Raw genomic sequence first — 18,310 nt, forward strand, 5'->3', positions numbered from 1 at the left:
TGCCTCCCTCCATGCACTTGTAAGCCAACCTGAGCCTCTCCTTTTCTATGACATTCTGAATGTCAAAGAACTTCTCTGCCTTAGAGACCACCCCAACGAGTCTAGCCCCTCAAACCTGGGCAATTCTACCCGTTTTCTCCAATTTTGTTCACCCTTGTCTTCCTCCAGCTCTTCTTCTGAACCCTCTTTCTGTCCTTCCATGACAGATTTCTCACTTCTTTCTAAGCCCTTTATGTGAATCTTGATTTCTTGCAACATTTCTTTCATTTCTTGCATATTTCTTCTGCATTCTGCCATGTCCATTTTCAGTTCGTTGGTCCTCCTCTCCAAGGTATTTTCTCTACCTTCCATCTCGCTTCTCTCCCAAAGATCTGACACTCCTCTCCTATGGATATTATGGCACTCCTCTCCTAAGGATATGCGGCAGTTTCTTGATAACGTCTTGATCCGGCACCCCTCTCCTTGGGATAACCGACAGTTCTCCTGTTGATACGGCAACGCTCTGGATGATCTGGTTGCTTCTCGAAACGACAGGTCGGACCAATTGTTAGGTTCCTGGGTTTGAAACCTTACTAAGAACACTAACAGTAGCTAAAAACAGTAATGAAAGAATGGGTTTCCTATTATTCACAGTAAAAGAACTCTCTTTACAAAGAATGGTTGGGAGCATAACCTCCCTAGTTAGGAGCATAACCTCCCTCTACAAGCTAAAATCTTGTCTTTACAACAAATTCACTCAATAATCCCCCGTGTACAGAACCCACTCCTTATTTATAAAGTTTCTCTTCCCCTTCCCACTAACTAACTAACTAACTAACGGTCAAATAACTCTTCCCTCCTAACTGCCCTCTCATTTTCTCTTCCTTCTATCCTAAACCCATTATCACCTATCACCCTATATCCTATCACAAAGGCTAAGTAATTGCCTCACCATATGCTTTTAGGTTCATGCTTGTTAAGTTGTATTGATTATTGATTATTGATATGAAAAAAATGGGGACAATTCAAGAGTACTCCTCTTAGAACCGTGTGCCCCTAATAAACCGAGAGTACTCCCTAGGTGCAAAATGCACCTCCAGCTCACTTTGTGCTAAAGTCTAACTTTTTATTAGAAGAATGGGAGAAAAATAGATCAAACTCTAGACTACTTGATCATAGAGGCATCGATACCATGTTGTAGACTAAGTATGCCAAAAGCTTAAGATTTTAGGTGAAGACACATTGTTGGTTGATATTGCATCTTCAACAACAAAAAACACCACTATACAGAATGTCGACCGTCCAAAAAAATTAAAGCATAGGCCTTCGATAATAAGCTCAATCTAATAGCATATACCTCACTGGGGGGCACATTCAATATTCTCGATGCAGCTAAGAAAATATCAGGAGCAGGTTTCAAATTCTCGAAAGCATCTGCAGAGACAATCGCATCGAACCTAATAAAACAAATGCATTTGTACAATAAGAATAACAGTTATAGAGTGTAGGCTACAATTAAAACTAAAGTCAAGCTGATGAACTTAGGCTTCAAATGCAATGACAATTATGTCATTTAAACCTTGTCTAAATTAAACATTCAACAGCTTAGCATATAGTATGCAGTCGACTTAGAATTCATCTTGGATTAGGGTTTAACACCATAATGTGGTTATAACTAATTTAAGAAATAAAATAAAAAGTTCTATACTATACTGCATATATCAATGACAAAGTGTACTGCATATTATCAGTAAATCAACAATATTTATAGGTCAATGTCTCCATCAACATTTAAAAAATTACTCAGAATGTGTTGGCTTACATTGACAATGGTAAACCAGCAGCAGCTAGATTTGCATCAACCTTTACACGATCAGCACTAGATGCAACAGCCACTTTAAGGCCTTTGCTTTTACACTGATATGTGGTACCATGTCCTTTCTTAGTTACTTGATGAATCAGCAAAGCAATCAAACAATGCTAATATCATGACTAGTCATGCATACCTGAGAAATGAGTTCAAGGGCACCCGGAAATCCAATTCCAGAATCTGGTTTTGCATACTGAGATAAATGGAACACATTAGGCAATATCGAGTAGAGAAATAAAAAGTAGCATCAAGAGAAATATATATATACCTTATCTAAATATATTTCAAAGAACCTTTTTTTGGCAGCTTCTGGGTCAAATCCTTTAACTCCCTTAACAGAAGCAACACCTCCCAAAAAGTTAGCTTCTCCTTTCATGTTTACAAAAAGAAAAAAGCAATGAATAACTTGAAAGCTTAATAATCAAGTAGCAACTCAACAAAACAAAAATGGAACTTAACTATCTTCCAAAGAACATCGTCCGATCAAAGCAAAATAAAAGTGCAGTAAGGTAGATTTGAAAAAAGGCATTTCGACTACATTCTTTGCTACATGCTACACAGTAAGTATAGAAGTTAAAAAGATCAGGAAATTTAAAAAACAAAATGACATTATACAAAGTTGTTATTTTCTTTTTATGTTCTTTTGTCTAGTTTTAAGATAGGAAATGGATTTCTTCTAAAGCTATGATGACCTATGTTTTGTGCTATCCCACCAAGTAACCTCTAGATCAAACTTGACTAAAAATTTCTATTCACTTTTTATTTCTCTAATTTATTTCACCAAAAACCTTTCGGTAAAGTGAAACAATTAAGAAGGATTAAGAGGTCAATGATTTTACCAGAAACATAATTCATAACAAAACATTAAGACTACTAATGATCCATGTACCCGACCCAAATCTACTTATTTCTCTTAATCACCTATTTAGAAAAGGTTTAGTTGTTGCTAAAGATTAAATTGTTGCACATCAATTGCTTAAGTTAATAAAAAAAAAGGATGGAAATCAGATTGAATTTAAAAAACTTAACACTTCAACTACATTTTAACCGAATCAAACACAATTTTAAACCTTTGTGACATAGGATAAGCCCGAAACAACCAAGACTTCTTCAATGCATCCAAGCAGCAATGCAGTGACTCTTGCTCGTTCGATACTTTACCAGAGCCAAGTAGTTCGTTGTTTCGCGATAATCACCTAGATTAACACTATCTCCAACTTAATCCATGTCGTAGAAGTTCAACTAAGATCTAAGTTAGCCTGACACAACCCTCACCTTGTATCCAAGTTTATGCAAGGACTTACTACAAACCGGGAATGAAGGTTTAGTCATTCTCATCGTCTAGCTCTATGTAGAGACTCTATAAAATTAACAACGACGTTTGTCCACGCCACAGCGATTTTGTTTGTCGCTTCCCAATGCACATTCAATGTCAATCTTCTCCACAGAGTATTAACGTTCCAAACACACTAAATAAATTATCGGCAACAAAGGCAAGTGGCCAAAAACGCATAACATATTCAGAAATTACGGAGGAGATTGAAGCGTGAAGTTCAGAAAAAGGAAACCTGAAACCTAGAGAAATACCTGTTCCCGTAAACGGCACAAAATCGTCGACGATGACTTCGACGCCCATCTCGGCAAACAAATCGACGCCGGCTTTTCTTGAAGGCTCTTCGCTGTTGCAAAGCACGCCGTCCATGTCGAAGAGCACCGCGGAAACCTTCCCCCACTCTCCTGATTCCGTAGCGACGTTCTTCTGCTCGACTTTCACCGCGCAGACTTTCGATGCGAATCTCTGCGTCAAAACGAGGCGTCTCGATCGGCAATGGAAGAACCGAGAAGAAGGAAGCGAAACGGGTTTTGGTCGTTTGATAATGGCCGAGAATAACAAGTGCTTTGAGGCCGTTGGGCGCGAAAGGTGAAAACGACCCGTTTCAAATGTCATTGCCATGCTTAAGCAGTGCAGTGGTTCGGTATGTGAATGGCGGGGAGGATCTTAATCCATAATCTATATCTGTAATTTATTACAAAACTCATGACAAATTTCAGAGTACCTTATCCACTTCTTCACCACAGCATTTCTTTCTTTTCTTTTTAATATTTCATTTTCATTGTTTCTTGCAAGAAGGAATTTTTCTGTCCCTTTATGCATCCTGCGGACTGGCCAGTAATTCAATTAGTTCGAATTATTTTCAAAAGATTTTTAGAGTTTATTTAAAAAATTATTATTCAAATCAAAAAATTTAAACAGTAAAAAACATGTAACAATTGCAATATTTTTCTCAAGAAGCAACTAATTATATAAAACTCAGATTTTAAAAAATTCAAAATAATTATCTAATATTCAAAATTATATCAATTTTAATTATTTATCTTGTTTATTCGATTTTTTTAAATTTTGTGTAGATTTTGTTTGCATTTACAAATAACATTAGCATAAAACAACTACCACTACTTAGGTTTTACTAAAGGTTATAATATATTAACAAATTTTTTTAACAAATTCTTTTAACAACTTTTTTATATTAGATTACGTGTCAGTATTTTATTGGTCTGTATATTTGAAACTGATCAATCACAAACTATCACGTATAAACTGTTGTGAAAATGTTATAAAAAAGTCGTTAAAAAAACATTTTGCTTTTCTTAATTTCAATTGCAAAATTGGAACCATTAGACTTCCCCCTTCAAATCTTTATTCTATGTTCAAATAATTATTTTCTGTAATTGTTATTGGGTTATTATTTTATTTTAATCAAGTTTTTGGTTATTGATATCATTATAACTAAAGATGAGATGAAGTTTTCCTTTTGTTAAATAATTTTTATATGTGATGTTGTTTTATTTGTTTTCTTTGGTTTTCAATTATTCTCATTCTTAAAATTCTTACATATTAAATTTATTTTTCATCATTGTTTTATTAGTGCTATTAAAATAGATTGTACATCACGAGCCAATCCGGCTCACTGTAAATTTGAGTCGAATTGGGTTTGAAAAAAATGTAATTTTTTAATGTGGGTTAATTTTTAACCTGGCTCACTAGGTTAAACCCATGGTGAGTCAAACCCGCCTAATTTAATTTAATTATTTATTATTTTATGTTTCAATATTATTAATTAGCATTTTTATCTATTAAAACTTTAATATTATAAATGGACAGAACAAAGAGATACAAAAATTATCAATATTAAAAACTTATTTGTTTGTTTGTAGATGTTTTTGGATTATGTTTGGGTTTTATGATATTTTTTTTAATTGTTTTGTGAGTTAAACATTATTTTAGTGTGACGTTCATTTATATTTGAATTAAAAAAATTGTAATTTTTTTTATTTAAAAAAACTTATAATTAAATGAGTCAACCTGTTTAATCCACCAACCCGTGATGGATCGGGCCAAATTCGAATTTCAATTCACTAATAAGTGAGTCAGGTTAGATTGACTTATTAAAGGTCAAACTTGTGGTGAATTGAGTCGAATCGTTCTAGTTTTTTATGTGATAATAAGTATGTTCTTACTCACGCCTCTATAATTTCCTTAATATTAAATAAAAATAATTTTACAAAAAGAATCAAATATCACGAATGTTAGGAGTGTTAAATAATAATAATTTCATTTTACTTAAATAAAAACCAATGGTGACATATGAGTACCGGAAGAGATGAACAATGCATCAAAACTTCGTCGCTGAAAAGCATCATATGGTAATATATGTTATAGTAATAACTTTAATAAGATGTTGATTATACATGTTATTTGTCATGCCAAGTATCATCAAACATTGCTACCTTCCTATTAAAAAATTAGTAAAATTTCCATATTCATATTGTGTTAAAAAAGGTTTAGTAATAAGATTGATGTGATTAGCAAATTAAGTGATAAAGTTTGCTTTCAAAGTATCTTTAACGTTAATTTCAACATTATTTAAAAAATTCAAATTCCGAAGACTGAAAAGAATTTCCTCAAACTCCAACAAATTAGTTCTCTCACATTCCTTGGGAATGGATGTTTACAGATTTACATTGAGATTTGGGTGACTTGGGGACAATAAAGTGTATGTTTGTTTTTCATTTGACGGGAAACATATTTTAATACTTATAAACAAAATTTCGTGAAAAATATTCTTTTTAAAAATAATTAAATAATTATATAGATACCTTAAATATTACTAATTTTTAAATGTATATTTAGCTAAATGTATATTTGAATATTATTTTTAATTGATTTAACTTCAAACTTTTCACTTAAAATAGATTTTAATTGATTTTTTTGAACTTTCAACTATTTTGTTAGTTATTTTTAGCGAACATGGCCCGTGCTTTTGTAGGAGAAACATAGCTTTAACATTTGTATTAAATATTTTTTGTACTATTAAAGTATGCAAAGTATAATAATATGTAGATATAATTGTACATTTATATATATGTATATATATATATATATATATATATATATATATTTAATTCCATCTCAATCTTCGTAATATTTTGAAAATTATGTTCTGATATATTTTAATATATTTTTTGAAGAGAGAACTATCAAAGAAATAATTTATTTATTTTTGAGAAAATTAAATATATTTCTAAAAACACTTGTTTGAAGTAGTGAGTGTGTTTATGTTTTGTTTGAAGTAGTTGGGAAGCAGAGTATCTATCCTGGGTGCTGCTAGCTATGCACCTATCGCTGGCATTTATCGAGTGTCAAAAAAGACTTCAAACTCAAAACAACTTCTGTCACTTCCAACAACCCATGCCACCGCACTACATCATTTTCAGTTAGACAAAGCATGAGGCCAAGTAAAACAAACTTACGTATGCTTTCTTTTCTTCTTTTTATATTTTATTATTATAAATACAACTCCCTCTTTACTACACTCAAAAATAAACTCACTCTTTCCAATCAAATATTTCTTTTAAACTAATCTGTAATACACATAACTTCTAACTTCAAGATTTATAAGTAAACTTTATTATAGTTATTTATTTCATTAAAATATAAATATAAATATTTATAATGAATTAATAACATAAAACGTAATTTCACTATATTTTTTAACATCAAATACAAATACATTAAATATTACAAAATATCAGTGATTTAATTGATTGTATTTTCTATTAATTATATAATTTTTTTCACAATTTTATTGATTATGAGATTTTACACGCGTCTTTTTGTATGTGTACAAAAATTTATCAATTCATTTTCATTTTTTATTAATTTTCTATTTTTGTTTCTTGATTTTCTATTTTTTTTAGCTTTCCATAGCTTAAAAATTTAAACAAATCTTTAAAGTTTATTTAAGAAGTTTGATTGTATTTCTACTTAATTATTTTTTAAGATTATCTCATTTGGGAGTTTGTTCGTTTTCTTCTCCTACGAATAATACTATTTATTATTGTATGCAAGTTTGAAACAATGTAACAAAATATATCACCGTAATATCATTATCATCGTACGTATATATTAAAATCATGGACATTATAATTAGTAAACTTACATTTACCCATATATCATATCATAATTAAATGATGTAATTTGAAAATTCTAATAATAATGATAAATAAGTCCCATAAAAGTTAATACTCGATATACATCAAAATATACTTGTATTTTTTATGTTAGAATGACAAAGTATCTATCATCGAGTGAGTTTCTTTTAATTTCTTATGACATGAAGTTGTATGTATATTACTAAATTAATAAAGTCAATACACCTTTATTAATGTGGATTCTGTGTTTATCGTCGTCACTAAGACATGATACTACATCGGAGATCTCTACGTCGTTTATCTAGGATCATGCAAACCATTTATCAAGGTCACGCATACAAGACCAAACCTTATATGTGGTGAGATTTGGATACATTTAATTTTTAGATTTTTCAAGTGAATAGGAAGTGAAGGTGTATAAATAAAAGTTAAGCGTTCATTATTAAATCGCTTGTTTTATTTTTTATTTAAAAAAAAACTCTTTACATTTTTCTAAGGTTTTAAGTTGCTAAAAAATAAATTATTTTGAACATATTGAAGGTTAGTTTTGCTAGGTAAAATCAATCTTACTTGTGTTTTACTTTATCAAAATGAGATTCCATCAATGTAGAATTGGTCTTTTGAAGACATTTCTTGATTGATTGAAGTTTTATAAATGATTAGGAAGTGTTGAATGTTGAAGGCACAATTCAGTTTAAAGGCAAGGACAATTAATAATATTTTTTTTATAATATGGTGATTGTTAAATGAAATGGGGAAAATGGTAACATATAATTTGTATATGAAAGTTAAAGATGTAAGAATCCTACAAAGTTCTGATAAAATTGTTAGACGGTATTTGATATATCCGTAGTTGTAAGATTAAGGGCAACCTCGTGGATGAGCATGAAATATAAGAACCCTAAAAAATGGTTAAAAACTTTGTGAAATTATTTGGTTAAGTTTGTTAGAGTTGCTTTTGGGTCTAATAGATATTGAATGACGTTTTATCACACAAGCAAGACTCGAACGTTGTTTCAGAACATTTTAGCGTAAATGTGATATACACGTGTCTTGATGGGAAGCACATGGACACATGATCTAGATACTTGAGCACTGGTTCAATACTCAAGCTTTATAAGATGGTGGAAGAATTATTTAGAACTTATTGAATGATGTTCAAACACATGTTGTAATGTCCAAGCGATTGATGCTTAAAGAACGAGGTGGTTCTTAAAGAAAACATTTTTGGGTTTTCTCTCAAGTGATGGGAATACCATTCAAGCTAATTAGATGTTACCTTGCGAATGATGAAGTGGTTAGTTGAACGATAACATGAGAATGAAGTTAATACAAATATGTTCATGATATGTTTATTTACACTAATTCATTTCATAATGTTAAACATGATAATTATAATAAATATGAAAGTGTATTATATTGAAATATACATTCAAAACAAACTAAACTTGCTTGGATCATATATCTATATATTATAACTTTTTATTATATACTAACATTTAATAAATAATTGAAAAATGAGTATTGAACATGTATTATAAAACGCATTTATATAATAAGATCCCAACACGTATACTCATCCTTCATGTATGAGTATTTCTTCATTTATTAAAATGTTTATTTTGTTGAACAAATTATTTATGTTTATTGAATTATAGTGTATTGTATCATATTTGATTAAAAAGTATTTATTTACTTTCATACTTATTTTCAAAACGGTTATAAACATTTAATATAATATATTTAATGTTTTTAAACATTATTTGTAGAATATTATTTTTAAAACTAATATGTGAACATAAAATAAAAGTTTAGATATCCTATAATCAAGTCAACAGGTCAGTCAATAATCAGGTCTACAAATTAAGTTAAATATTGATTAGATGTATTGTGTTGAGATTGTGCCATAATTAATGTTTCACTAATCTTAAACTCAAGCTGAAAACTATAAATATAGGTCTAAATAGATGATCATATTTATTGTACATTTATTATCACTGCATACTACCGATATATTAACTAACTTAAACATCAAATAACTTTTAATAAGTACACTTCCAGACGATGGAGCAAGAAGGAAGACTAGAAGAACAGATACCGAACTACATCTAAAAAAAATTGGGTAAATATTAGTGACTCAACCTCACACAGGAAACAATTAGTAATAATATTCAAAAATAGAAGTCGAGAATTTATAAATACAGAGTATTTTACACTTTTAAATTTTTTGAAAAATACTTATTAATCAGAAAATATTAGACGATTACTTTTAATGTAGTAAAACTATATTTTTCTCTCTCTCCTCCGAAGTCATGTTCCATGATTTTACATCACTAGTTCACGTTCGTCAAGCTTATCCAGCCAAGCAGGGAAAGACGACCAAAATATTCATCATTCATCTATCTAATACGTCACCCGATTAGTATTTCTATACTATGTATGTTGCTTTTACTGTGTCATATTCTCAACATTAATTAAACGTTTGGTCCTTTTCATTATTTTATAATTATCCATGCCCTGTAAAATAAACACTTTTGATTATTTTTACCAAAAATAAGACATATATTTTAATTAAAAAACCGAGTATAAATATAATATTTCAACACCATCTTTTTTTCATTTTTAATTATAATTATTTATCCAGTTTCTTGATAAGCTTTGTTAGAATTACTATTCTTTTATCAAGTAAAAGATGAAATATTTGATTTATTGATAGTTAAAAAATTTGAGTTACCGTAATACTTCTTCTATCCAAAGTGGAGATTTTATTCAAGAATTATCATGAGTTTGATTCAGTTGGCATTCTCCAAATTAATTTGCTAATGAATTTCTTTTTCATTGGTGGAATATTATGAGTGTGAGTATATATATATATATATATATATATATATATATATATATATATATATATATATATATATATATATATATATATATATATATATAAGCACTTTAATGCTTTGGGAGAGAAAAAATGTTGTTTTCACTACATCCATCACTTGCTGTTGGTTGCCACAGTGATTTGGACTTGAAAGCGCCCATCTTTTCATGTCTATTGATATTGATTGTTGATACATCACCTGGCTTGTTGATGTCCTCTTTGAATCAATCTCTCTTTCCATAGGACTCTTCGTCCTCGACTGTTTCTTCATCTGTGTCAACCACTGTGTTCAACCTATATGTTTTTTTAAGCTTCAACCTACCCATCACACATTCATACTCACACGCAGAAAGACCATTCAGAGATGAGTTCTTCGGCACCTCAACTTTCCAACAACAAAACAATGTGGCTGCATCCAAAGGTTTTGGGTTTCAATCCTTCTGAAAGATGGGGGCACTCTGCTTGCTTCTCCAAGGGCCTTATGTATGTCTTTGGGGTATGTATCACTTTACTTCAACCCCTTTTGATCAAAAAAACAAAAACAGGTCATTAGTTCAGTCTTGTAGCTAAAAACCATTGGTTAGTTTCTTAATCTCATCTATATATTTTCTGAACCTGTTCCTTACTGGCTTGTCCTCATTAATGATGTCTGCACACTGCTCACCACATGTTGTTATTCTTTGAAGCTGTGCTTTTTCTGTATGCTTATGTCTCTTTATCTCTTGGAATTTTTCTCATTAGTTTGGTTAGTTTCTGGTATTATTAAGTACTTTTTCTTTCTTTCTCAAGTTCACTGAGTTATTACTACCTATATATGGCTAAGAACCAAAGCACTTTCTTCTCTGAATTTTAGTTTTTTCCTAATCTCTTCATCCCCTATTTTTCTTTTAGACAGTTGACTGAATTCATTTTTTCTTACTGTAATTAGTGGGACAATACGAGTTTGGGTTACCGTCATCTTTCTGCTTACTTAATATGGCGATATTCACATTTTTCATTATTCTCTTCCTTTTTCCCATCCCTGTATTATAAAACATGCACCCAAAAAGAATACGAGACCTCTTACTTCATCGAAAAAATTTAAACACAATTGAAAATAAAAATACTTTGACTCATTATTTTGGCTGAGATTGCTTGGTGTGCATAAGACCAAATGAAAGTTAAACTGAATTAAGAAAATGCAACAATTACCATTTTCTTTCTGTACCATCATTTGCAATTCTATACATGAAAGCGATGAAGAGCGTCTGTCCTGTCACATTGCCTTTCAAACTCCAAACCAGTGGACAATATTAAATATTTTATACATTTTTATTGATTAGAATTGTGGGTTCGGTAAGCTTTGAAGGTTTGCCAAGAAGATGATAAAGTTTGAGTGTATTATTTCAGGGTTGCTGTGGGGGGCTGCATTTTTGCGATGTTCTCACTCTGGACCTTACCAAAATGGTTTGGAGCAAGCTTACTACTACCGGTGAGAAGCCGGGGCCGAGAGATAGTCACAGTGCTGTTCTTGTGGGGAATAAAATGATAGTGTTTGGTGGCACGAATGGGTTCAAGAAGGTGAATGACATTCACATACTTGATCTTGTTACCAAAGAGTGGTTTCGACCTGAATGTAAAGGGACTCCTCCTTCTCCACGTGAAAGCCATACTGCCACGCTGGTTGGTGATGAAAGGATAGTGATATTTGGCGGTAGTGGAGAAGGTCATGCTAACTATTTAAATGATTTGCACATTCTTGATCTTCGAACCATGAGTTGGACTTCCCCTGAGTTGAAAGGTGATTTGCCGGTCCCCAGAGACAGTCATAGTACTCTTGCAATCGGGAACAAACTTATTGTGTATGGTGGAGATTCTGGTGATCAGTATCATGGCAATGTTCATATGCTTGATATGGCTACCATGACTTGGTCTAGAGTATGCTCCTCCCTTCTCTTCTACGATAATCACCAATAATTTTCTTGAAAGTTTGGGGAGGGAAATTGTTAGATTTTCCACTGAGAGATTTAGTAACATCTTCTTGGCGTTTTAATTACAGTTGACGATTCAAGGTTCTCCACCAGGAGTCAGGGCAGGTCATGCTGCAGTTAACATTGGAACAAAGGCAAGTTTTTTATATTCATTATTGTTAGGACTTGCTTGTTACCTAAGGGTAAACAGTGTGTGTAAAGGTAGTGAAAATATCTTTTACATTATCATTCAATAATTGATTGTCATATGTGATAAAGGTTATTCTGATTGATTGACACATTGTAAAAGGATTTACACAGAATGTATAAAAGTTAGATTCGTTACTAAATTTACATGGAGTTCTTCTAAATTTTATTCAATAGTCAACTTCTGTCAAGGCATTTATGAATTTTAGCTCATTATGTAGAGCCACATCAGGTTTAAATTAAAATGCCCAGATTCTTTGTTTGTAAATTTTTCTAAGAAAATGTTGTATAAGCTGTGCATGATGTGCAGGTATATGTCATTGGAGGAGTTGGAGATAAACGTTACTATAACGACGTTTGGATCTTTGATATTTGCAATTTTTTGTGGACTCAACTTGATATACATTTTCAACAGCCACAAGGGCGATTTTCTCATACAGCTGTTGCTGCAGGCATGGATATTGCAATATATGGCGGGTAGGATCCTATCTATGAATTTAAGCATTTCTAACCAATGATACAATGTTCATCTTTCTCTTTTAGTAGCTTAATGTGTTTATTCTTTTTCTGTTAACAGATGTGGGGAAGATGAACGTCCTCTCAATGAATTGTTAGTGTTGCAGCTTGCAGCAGAGCATCCAAATGGACGTTACTACGTTCCGATGAGCAAACCTATTGGAACTTATTGGAATCACGAAAAGAATATTATCCCAGCAGAAGCGGATACTAACTCGGTACAGAAGTTCACAAAGCGATGTCATTATTTACCTCTTTTTTTTTAACCAAAAGTAGAACTGACAGTGAATTTTGAAGCAGGAAACTATCCTCGTGAGGAATAACGTGGAAGCTTTTGGAAATGGAGCTTATGAAATTGCATCAGAAAAATCGTCGCCTTATTACTTTGATTCAGGTGGGTTGAGTTATGTGTTTTATTCTGTACAAACATCATTGTAAGTGCGTATAGAACAGTAAGCTTAATTCATTTTACTTTTTTTATATTCTTCTTGTAAGTATTTATAGATAAGTTTATGTTAATAAATGGAGACGCAAAAGGGGTTGATGGGTTGAAAATAAATGATTATTTGTAGGTACTTCGCGACAGAAGAGGAGGAGAATTGCTGCTGCAAAGGTATGGGATGTTGAATCAGAACAAGAAGATAGTTTTCTTTCGTTGTCTCTTCATTCATCTCCATATAAATCCGATCAAGAACAGACCCCAAGTCAAGAAGCAAACACATTCTTTCCAACCACTTCCCAACACGAAAATGACTCAAATTATAAGAGAACATTGATGAATGTCCCACTTAAGACTCCACAGGCTCTTCATTTCCTACAACATCAACTAAAACAGGAACAATGTCTTCATGTTAACGAGGACAGAAAAATAGCTCAACGTCAGGCTGCAGAGCGGAAACCAATGCTGCGACCCATTCAACACCTGGTGAATCCTTTGCTCAGTATTAGAATTGCACTCTACCACAACTTTCCCCTCATTATTTTCAATATTTTTAGACACTCTACTTAACCATGTTCATAATGAATCTCCACCCGACACGTGAAGTTAATAAGTCTTGATTCTATTATTCCTAGTTGCTCATTCTTTTCACTCTTGATTTCAAATATAAGATTGGTGGTGAAGTTCGGGAGAGAGTTGAAGGACCCTTTGAACCAGTTTCGGTATCTCCTACAGTTGTGAATGGAAGGATTTTCCGGGGAGTCATATTTGCACCTGTAAGTTTGTAAACTTTGATGCCAAATGTGTTGAGTTATGATCCTATATGATTTGTGTTGAAACCAATTTGAGTAACAAAAAAATAAAAAAATGCATCAGGGAGCAGGAGTTGTCTCAAAGGGGGCCAGTGTTAAACCGAATTGTTCTTCCTCTCAAGCCTTTTTGGGTACTTTAAGGGCTTCCCAGGAAGCACCAATTTGTTTGCATGCAGAGCCATACCATGGTTCACGATCAAGGCAAACCCCAGTGGCTTTACCATTTCCAATCATGGGAGCGACTCCTAGTGTTGTTTCCAAGGAGCATAAAATCAGGAATGATCTTCAAGGATTGGCTCTAACACTTGGAGGACCAGCCAGTGGAAATCCTCAGGTAAAATATTGAGGAAGCAAATGAAACAACTAGGTTTATGTAAATTTCGGACATAATCCTACGTACTCGAGTGGTTATGAATTTCCTGAATCCTTCGTCATTTGTAAAATATTTTGATTTTAGCTTTATAGTGTAATCCCGTCTTCTTCCCATTACATGGGAGGATTTTTGTTTGATGATACTGATTAATAAGTTAATGTCCCCCTCCTAATGGTTATATGCCGAGGGGATTGGCCTTATATGAGCAAATATTCACTCGTGAACATGAATTCATTGAACGTGACCTCTCATATAAAAAGTAACGTGATGAAAAGACCCTAGATATAAAGCGACAAACAATTTTGGGGGCATAAAGCATGATATGGAGAATTTGTATTCGGAAGGAGGAAAGGAAATTGTTTTTGGCTTACAAAAAGTGGACATTTCGTACACTAATAATATTTGTTAATTGAATTTCGTAAAATTAAGAAAAAGAAATCGAAGTTGCGCACATGATCTCATATACAATGTATCCGTCATATTAGATATGGGTGCAGTCTGGGCGAATGGTGGGTGCATTGCATTCCCCGACTTGCTTATCCTATGATACAGTGGTTAAACTGAAAAATGTAAACGAGTGCACCGCGTATTACCAAACAAAAAAGTGTCTGTCAACTTGAACAGTTGAAAGAACACGTGGTGGCACTTAGACCAGGGTCCAAATAATACTGAAAAGCATTTTTTGATGCCTCTGTGGTATTATATCAAACATGTGGTGCTTAATGCAGCAGCAGTTGTTGATTATGTTTTATGTAATAATTATGCGAAGAAATTATAGTGATGCATGCATGGATATTGTGGAGAAAAGGTTGATTAAAAAAGGTTATTGAAAATTTGGGAGAAAGAGAGAAGAGTGATGGTGAAGAAGTATTGTACGAAGGATTTGAAGAGGGACCGGGGAGGGTGAGTCGGGCACAGTTTACAACAGAAAATTTCGCCCGTGCTTCCCGCGGGACGCTGTCGTTCTGTCTTGCAATGTTTTTCGAGAGAAGAGAGAGAGGTTGAAAAGAAAATGGGCCAGGCGGCTAGCCACAGTGAGCACCCAATGGCAATGCCTTCGTCTCTGTCACTCACTTGTCTGATCGGTCTGCCACGTCTACGGATACAAACATGCTTAAATTAAATGGTTAACGTTAATTATTACTTATCTTTATCACAATTTTTTATATTCATTATGCTCTATCTGAAATAAGTAAAATTTAATTTTAATTTATCTTCATTTTGTTCTCTAATTTTTAAATGCACTATTTTTTTTTCTCCTTTAAAAAACTGTGTATATTTTTTTTCTCTTTATTAGCCGCTATCTGAATCACTTAAACAACAAAAAGTAATACATCTTAAAATTAAAGACGCTAAAAAATAGAAATACTAGAACAAAACTTTGTATTTACGAACCAACTAGAGCTTATTTTCAATGAATTTAAACTTAAGAAACTAGATTTGGTACAATGATATAAATAGTTTTCATTATTATTTAATCCCATCCCATGTCAGTAGGAGTAGGTATTGGGTACGTGGAATAATAAATTTTTGGTTAGAACCCTATAATAAATTGATATAAGTTCAGAGACAATTTGTTTATCTGCAATTTTTTAACAAACATATAAAAAAACTACTTTTACAAATAAAAAAACTACTTTTTGTATTAATCATATAAAAAATGTTATATTTTTTTAATAGGTAATTATATATATTTGCAATTACCAGTGAATGGAACTGGTAACAACAACATAGGCCATACGTACGTCAGTGGTAAGCAAATAGGGTTTTTTTAAAAAAAAAAGAGTTAAAATACAAAGAAGAAGTAGTGGTTTTGCAATTGGTAGTAATAAAATAGAAGAATAATAGGTTTGTGATATAAAAATAGGTGAGGGTGAAAGTGATAGTGGTGGCAGAGAAGGAAGGAAAGAGAAAGAGAGAGAGAGAGAGATTGATTTGAGTGATTGATTGAGTGAATGAGTGAGTGATTCATTGTGAGTTTTTAAGATTGAGGTTGAGTGGGTGAGTGAACATCAAAATCATATCATAAAACAAAAGAAAGGCCCCAACAAGAGCCTGTCCATCAGGAGTGCTTCACTCAAACTCTTGAAAATAAAAGAAAACATAGTTGCAATCATGTTGACAAGACCACTACCTCTACTCCACTATATATCATCACACTCATCTACATACTGTTCAAATTTCTTCCTACAGACCTATCATAGTAAGCTTTCTTCCTGTATAAAAAGCATTCATACATAATTAAAGATAATATAATAAAAACACCATCGTCCACAGGTCTTGGAGGCTTCTTTACCATATGATTTTCAAATTTATCTTTCAAAGTTTTTCATATTTATATACATGTGTTTGTGCTGATTTGGAATATTATTTTGCTACGTTGTTATCGTTCTCATCTAATAAAAATTGGTTAAGCTTAAGTCTTAATGCGCTATTATTCGAAAGTCAGTGGATTATTAGGTAAAAATACCGCTTTAAGGGAATACAAATCCTTACTTTTAAGCAACTTAATTTATTTTAATAAATTACGTTGTTTAATTCGGAGTAACTTTTATAAAAAAAAATACGCTAAAATTATGCTTTAAATGTCTCATCAATTTAATGAGTAATTTTTGCTGATAATTAATGAAGAGATTAAAAATTGACATTATCTTTATATATATTGATATCAAACGTCTCGAAGTTTTTGGTAACTCATAAAAGAGTCTAAAATATTAAATATATATAGGGATGTCGAGATTCTCTTTCATAAGTAAATGTAAATTTGAAGGTTAGAAATATAGAATTTAATAAAATTAAAAGAAAATCTTCTATTTATATACTAAATTTTGTTTATGTAATAAAAATTGAAAAGGACGAAAGCCCCTATCTAACATCTAAGCTCAGTCATTGTATATACACACATAAAAAGCATAAAAATAAAACAAATATTACGAATCTTATATTGGTATTTTTTTTACCTGCTACTATTGACTATTAGTTCTCGCATCAAAACACAATAAATTTTATATTGATGTTTCTCTCTGAGTTGAAGTATTTGTTGTTGTCTCAAAAGATGACTATATCATAATCAAAATAAAACACACAAAATACTATGAATTAAGTGTTTATTAAAAAAAATTATCATACGAGTTACATTAAATCATAAGCAATCACAAGTTAAGCGTGCTCAAAGTTATATTTAATGATTAACTATTTTAAGGAGATTAATAATAAATTCAGACACAGAAATTGACATTTTTACTTATGACTATAAATAAGTAATTTTTTACATATCTATCTATCTATCTTAAGTTATAGTCGACTCTCACAACAACATATTTATCTAATTGGCTCACCATATCACTAAAACGTGAGACATCACAATAATTGAAATTTAATCCCAAAAACTTCATCTACTAAATAATAACTTAATATTAATTGATTACACAATTTATTGCAATCACTTTATCTTTTAATTCATTCAACACTATAAAGGTAGAGCTATCAAAACTGGTAACCCGTAGTCACTTAGTGAACCAACTCAATCCGACTCACTTATTAGTGAGCTAAAAAAATTCGAACTCGGTCCGACCCACCACAGATTAGTGATTTAAACGGGTTGACTCACTAGCTCATTTAATTATAAGTTTTTTTAAAATAAAAAAATTATAATTTTTTTAATTCAAATATAAATAAACGTGTCACACTAAAATGATGTTAAACTCAAAGGCAATTTTAAAAAAAAAGTATCATACAATCCAAGCGTAATCCAAAAACATGTATAAAACAAATAAGTTTTTAATATTGAT

At 31.7% G+C, this 18,310-nt stretch overlaps 2 protein-coding genes across 3 annotated transcripts in view; one reads left to right on the top strand and one right to left on the bottom strand.

The window, feature by feature from the left end:
* Positions 1-3,953, bottom strand: part of LOC124838957 (haloacid dehalogenase-like hydrolase family protein) — a 28,743-nt gene extending 24,790 nt beyond the window's left edge. Inside the window, exons 1-5 of the mRNA XM_088116649.1 lie at positions 3,437-3,953; positions 2,118-2,218; positions 1,986-2,042; positions 1,802-1,896; positions 1,337-1,436 (exon numbers count right to left, since the gene is read on the bottom strand). Coding sequence (XP_087972775.1) covers positions 1,337-1,436; positions 1,802-1,896; positions 1,986-2,042; positions 2,118-2,218; positions 3,437-3,803 — 720 coding nt within the window. The 5' untranslated portion in view covers positions 3,804-3,953. The remainder of the gene's footprint in view (positions 1-1,336; positions 1,437-1,801; positions 1,897-1,985; positions 2,043-2,117; positions 2,219-3,436) is intronic.
* A 6,382-nt stretch (positions 3,954-10,335) lies between these two features.
* On the top strand, positions 10,336-14,656 carry LOC124838976 (uncharacterized). 2 transcript variants are annotated; one of them, XM_088091545.1, is made up of 9 exons: positions 10,336-10,719; positions 11,613-12,140; positions 12,262-12,327; positions 12,690-12,856; positions 12,957-13,113; positions 13,193-13,289; positions 13,468-13,820; positions 14,006-14,110; positions 14,211-14,656. In XM_088091545.1, the coding sequence occupies exons 1-9, from the start codon at positions 10,588-10,590 to the stop codon at positions 14,490-14,492; spliced, it is 1,887 nt and encodes a 628-aa protein (XP_087947671.1). In that variant the 5' UTR covers positions 10,336-10,587; the 3' UTR covers positions 14,493-14,656. The 2 variants fall into 2 exon arrangements, with proteins under 2 accessions (XP_087947671.1, XP_047170666.1); XM_047314710.2 differs by having other exon boundaries at positions 10,337-10,719; positions 13,196-13,289.
* The last annotated feature ends 3,654 nt before the right edge of the window (positions 14,657-18,310 follow it).

Source organism: Vigna umbellata, chromosome 5 (genome assembly GCF_029865625.1).
Source record: "Vigna umbellata cultivar VRB3 chromosome 5, Vumbellata_1.0, whole genome shotgun sequence".
Classification (NCBI taxonomy): domain Eukaryota; kingdom Viridiplantae; phylum Streptophyta; class Magnoliopsida; order Fabales; family Fabaceae; genus Vigna; species Vigna umbellata.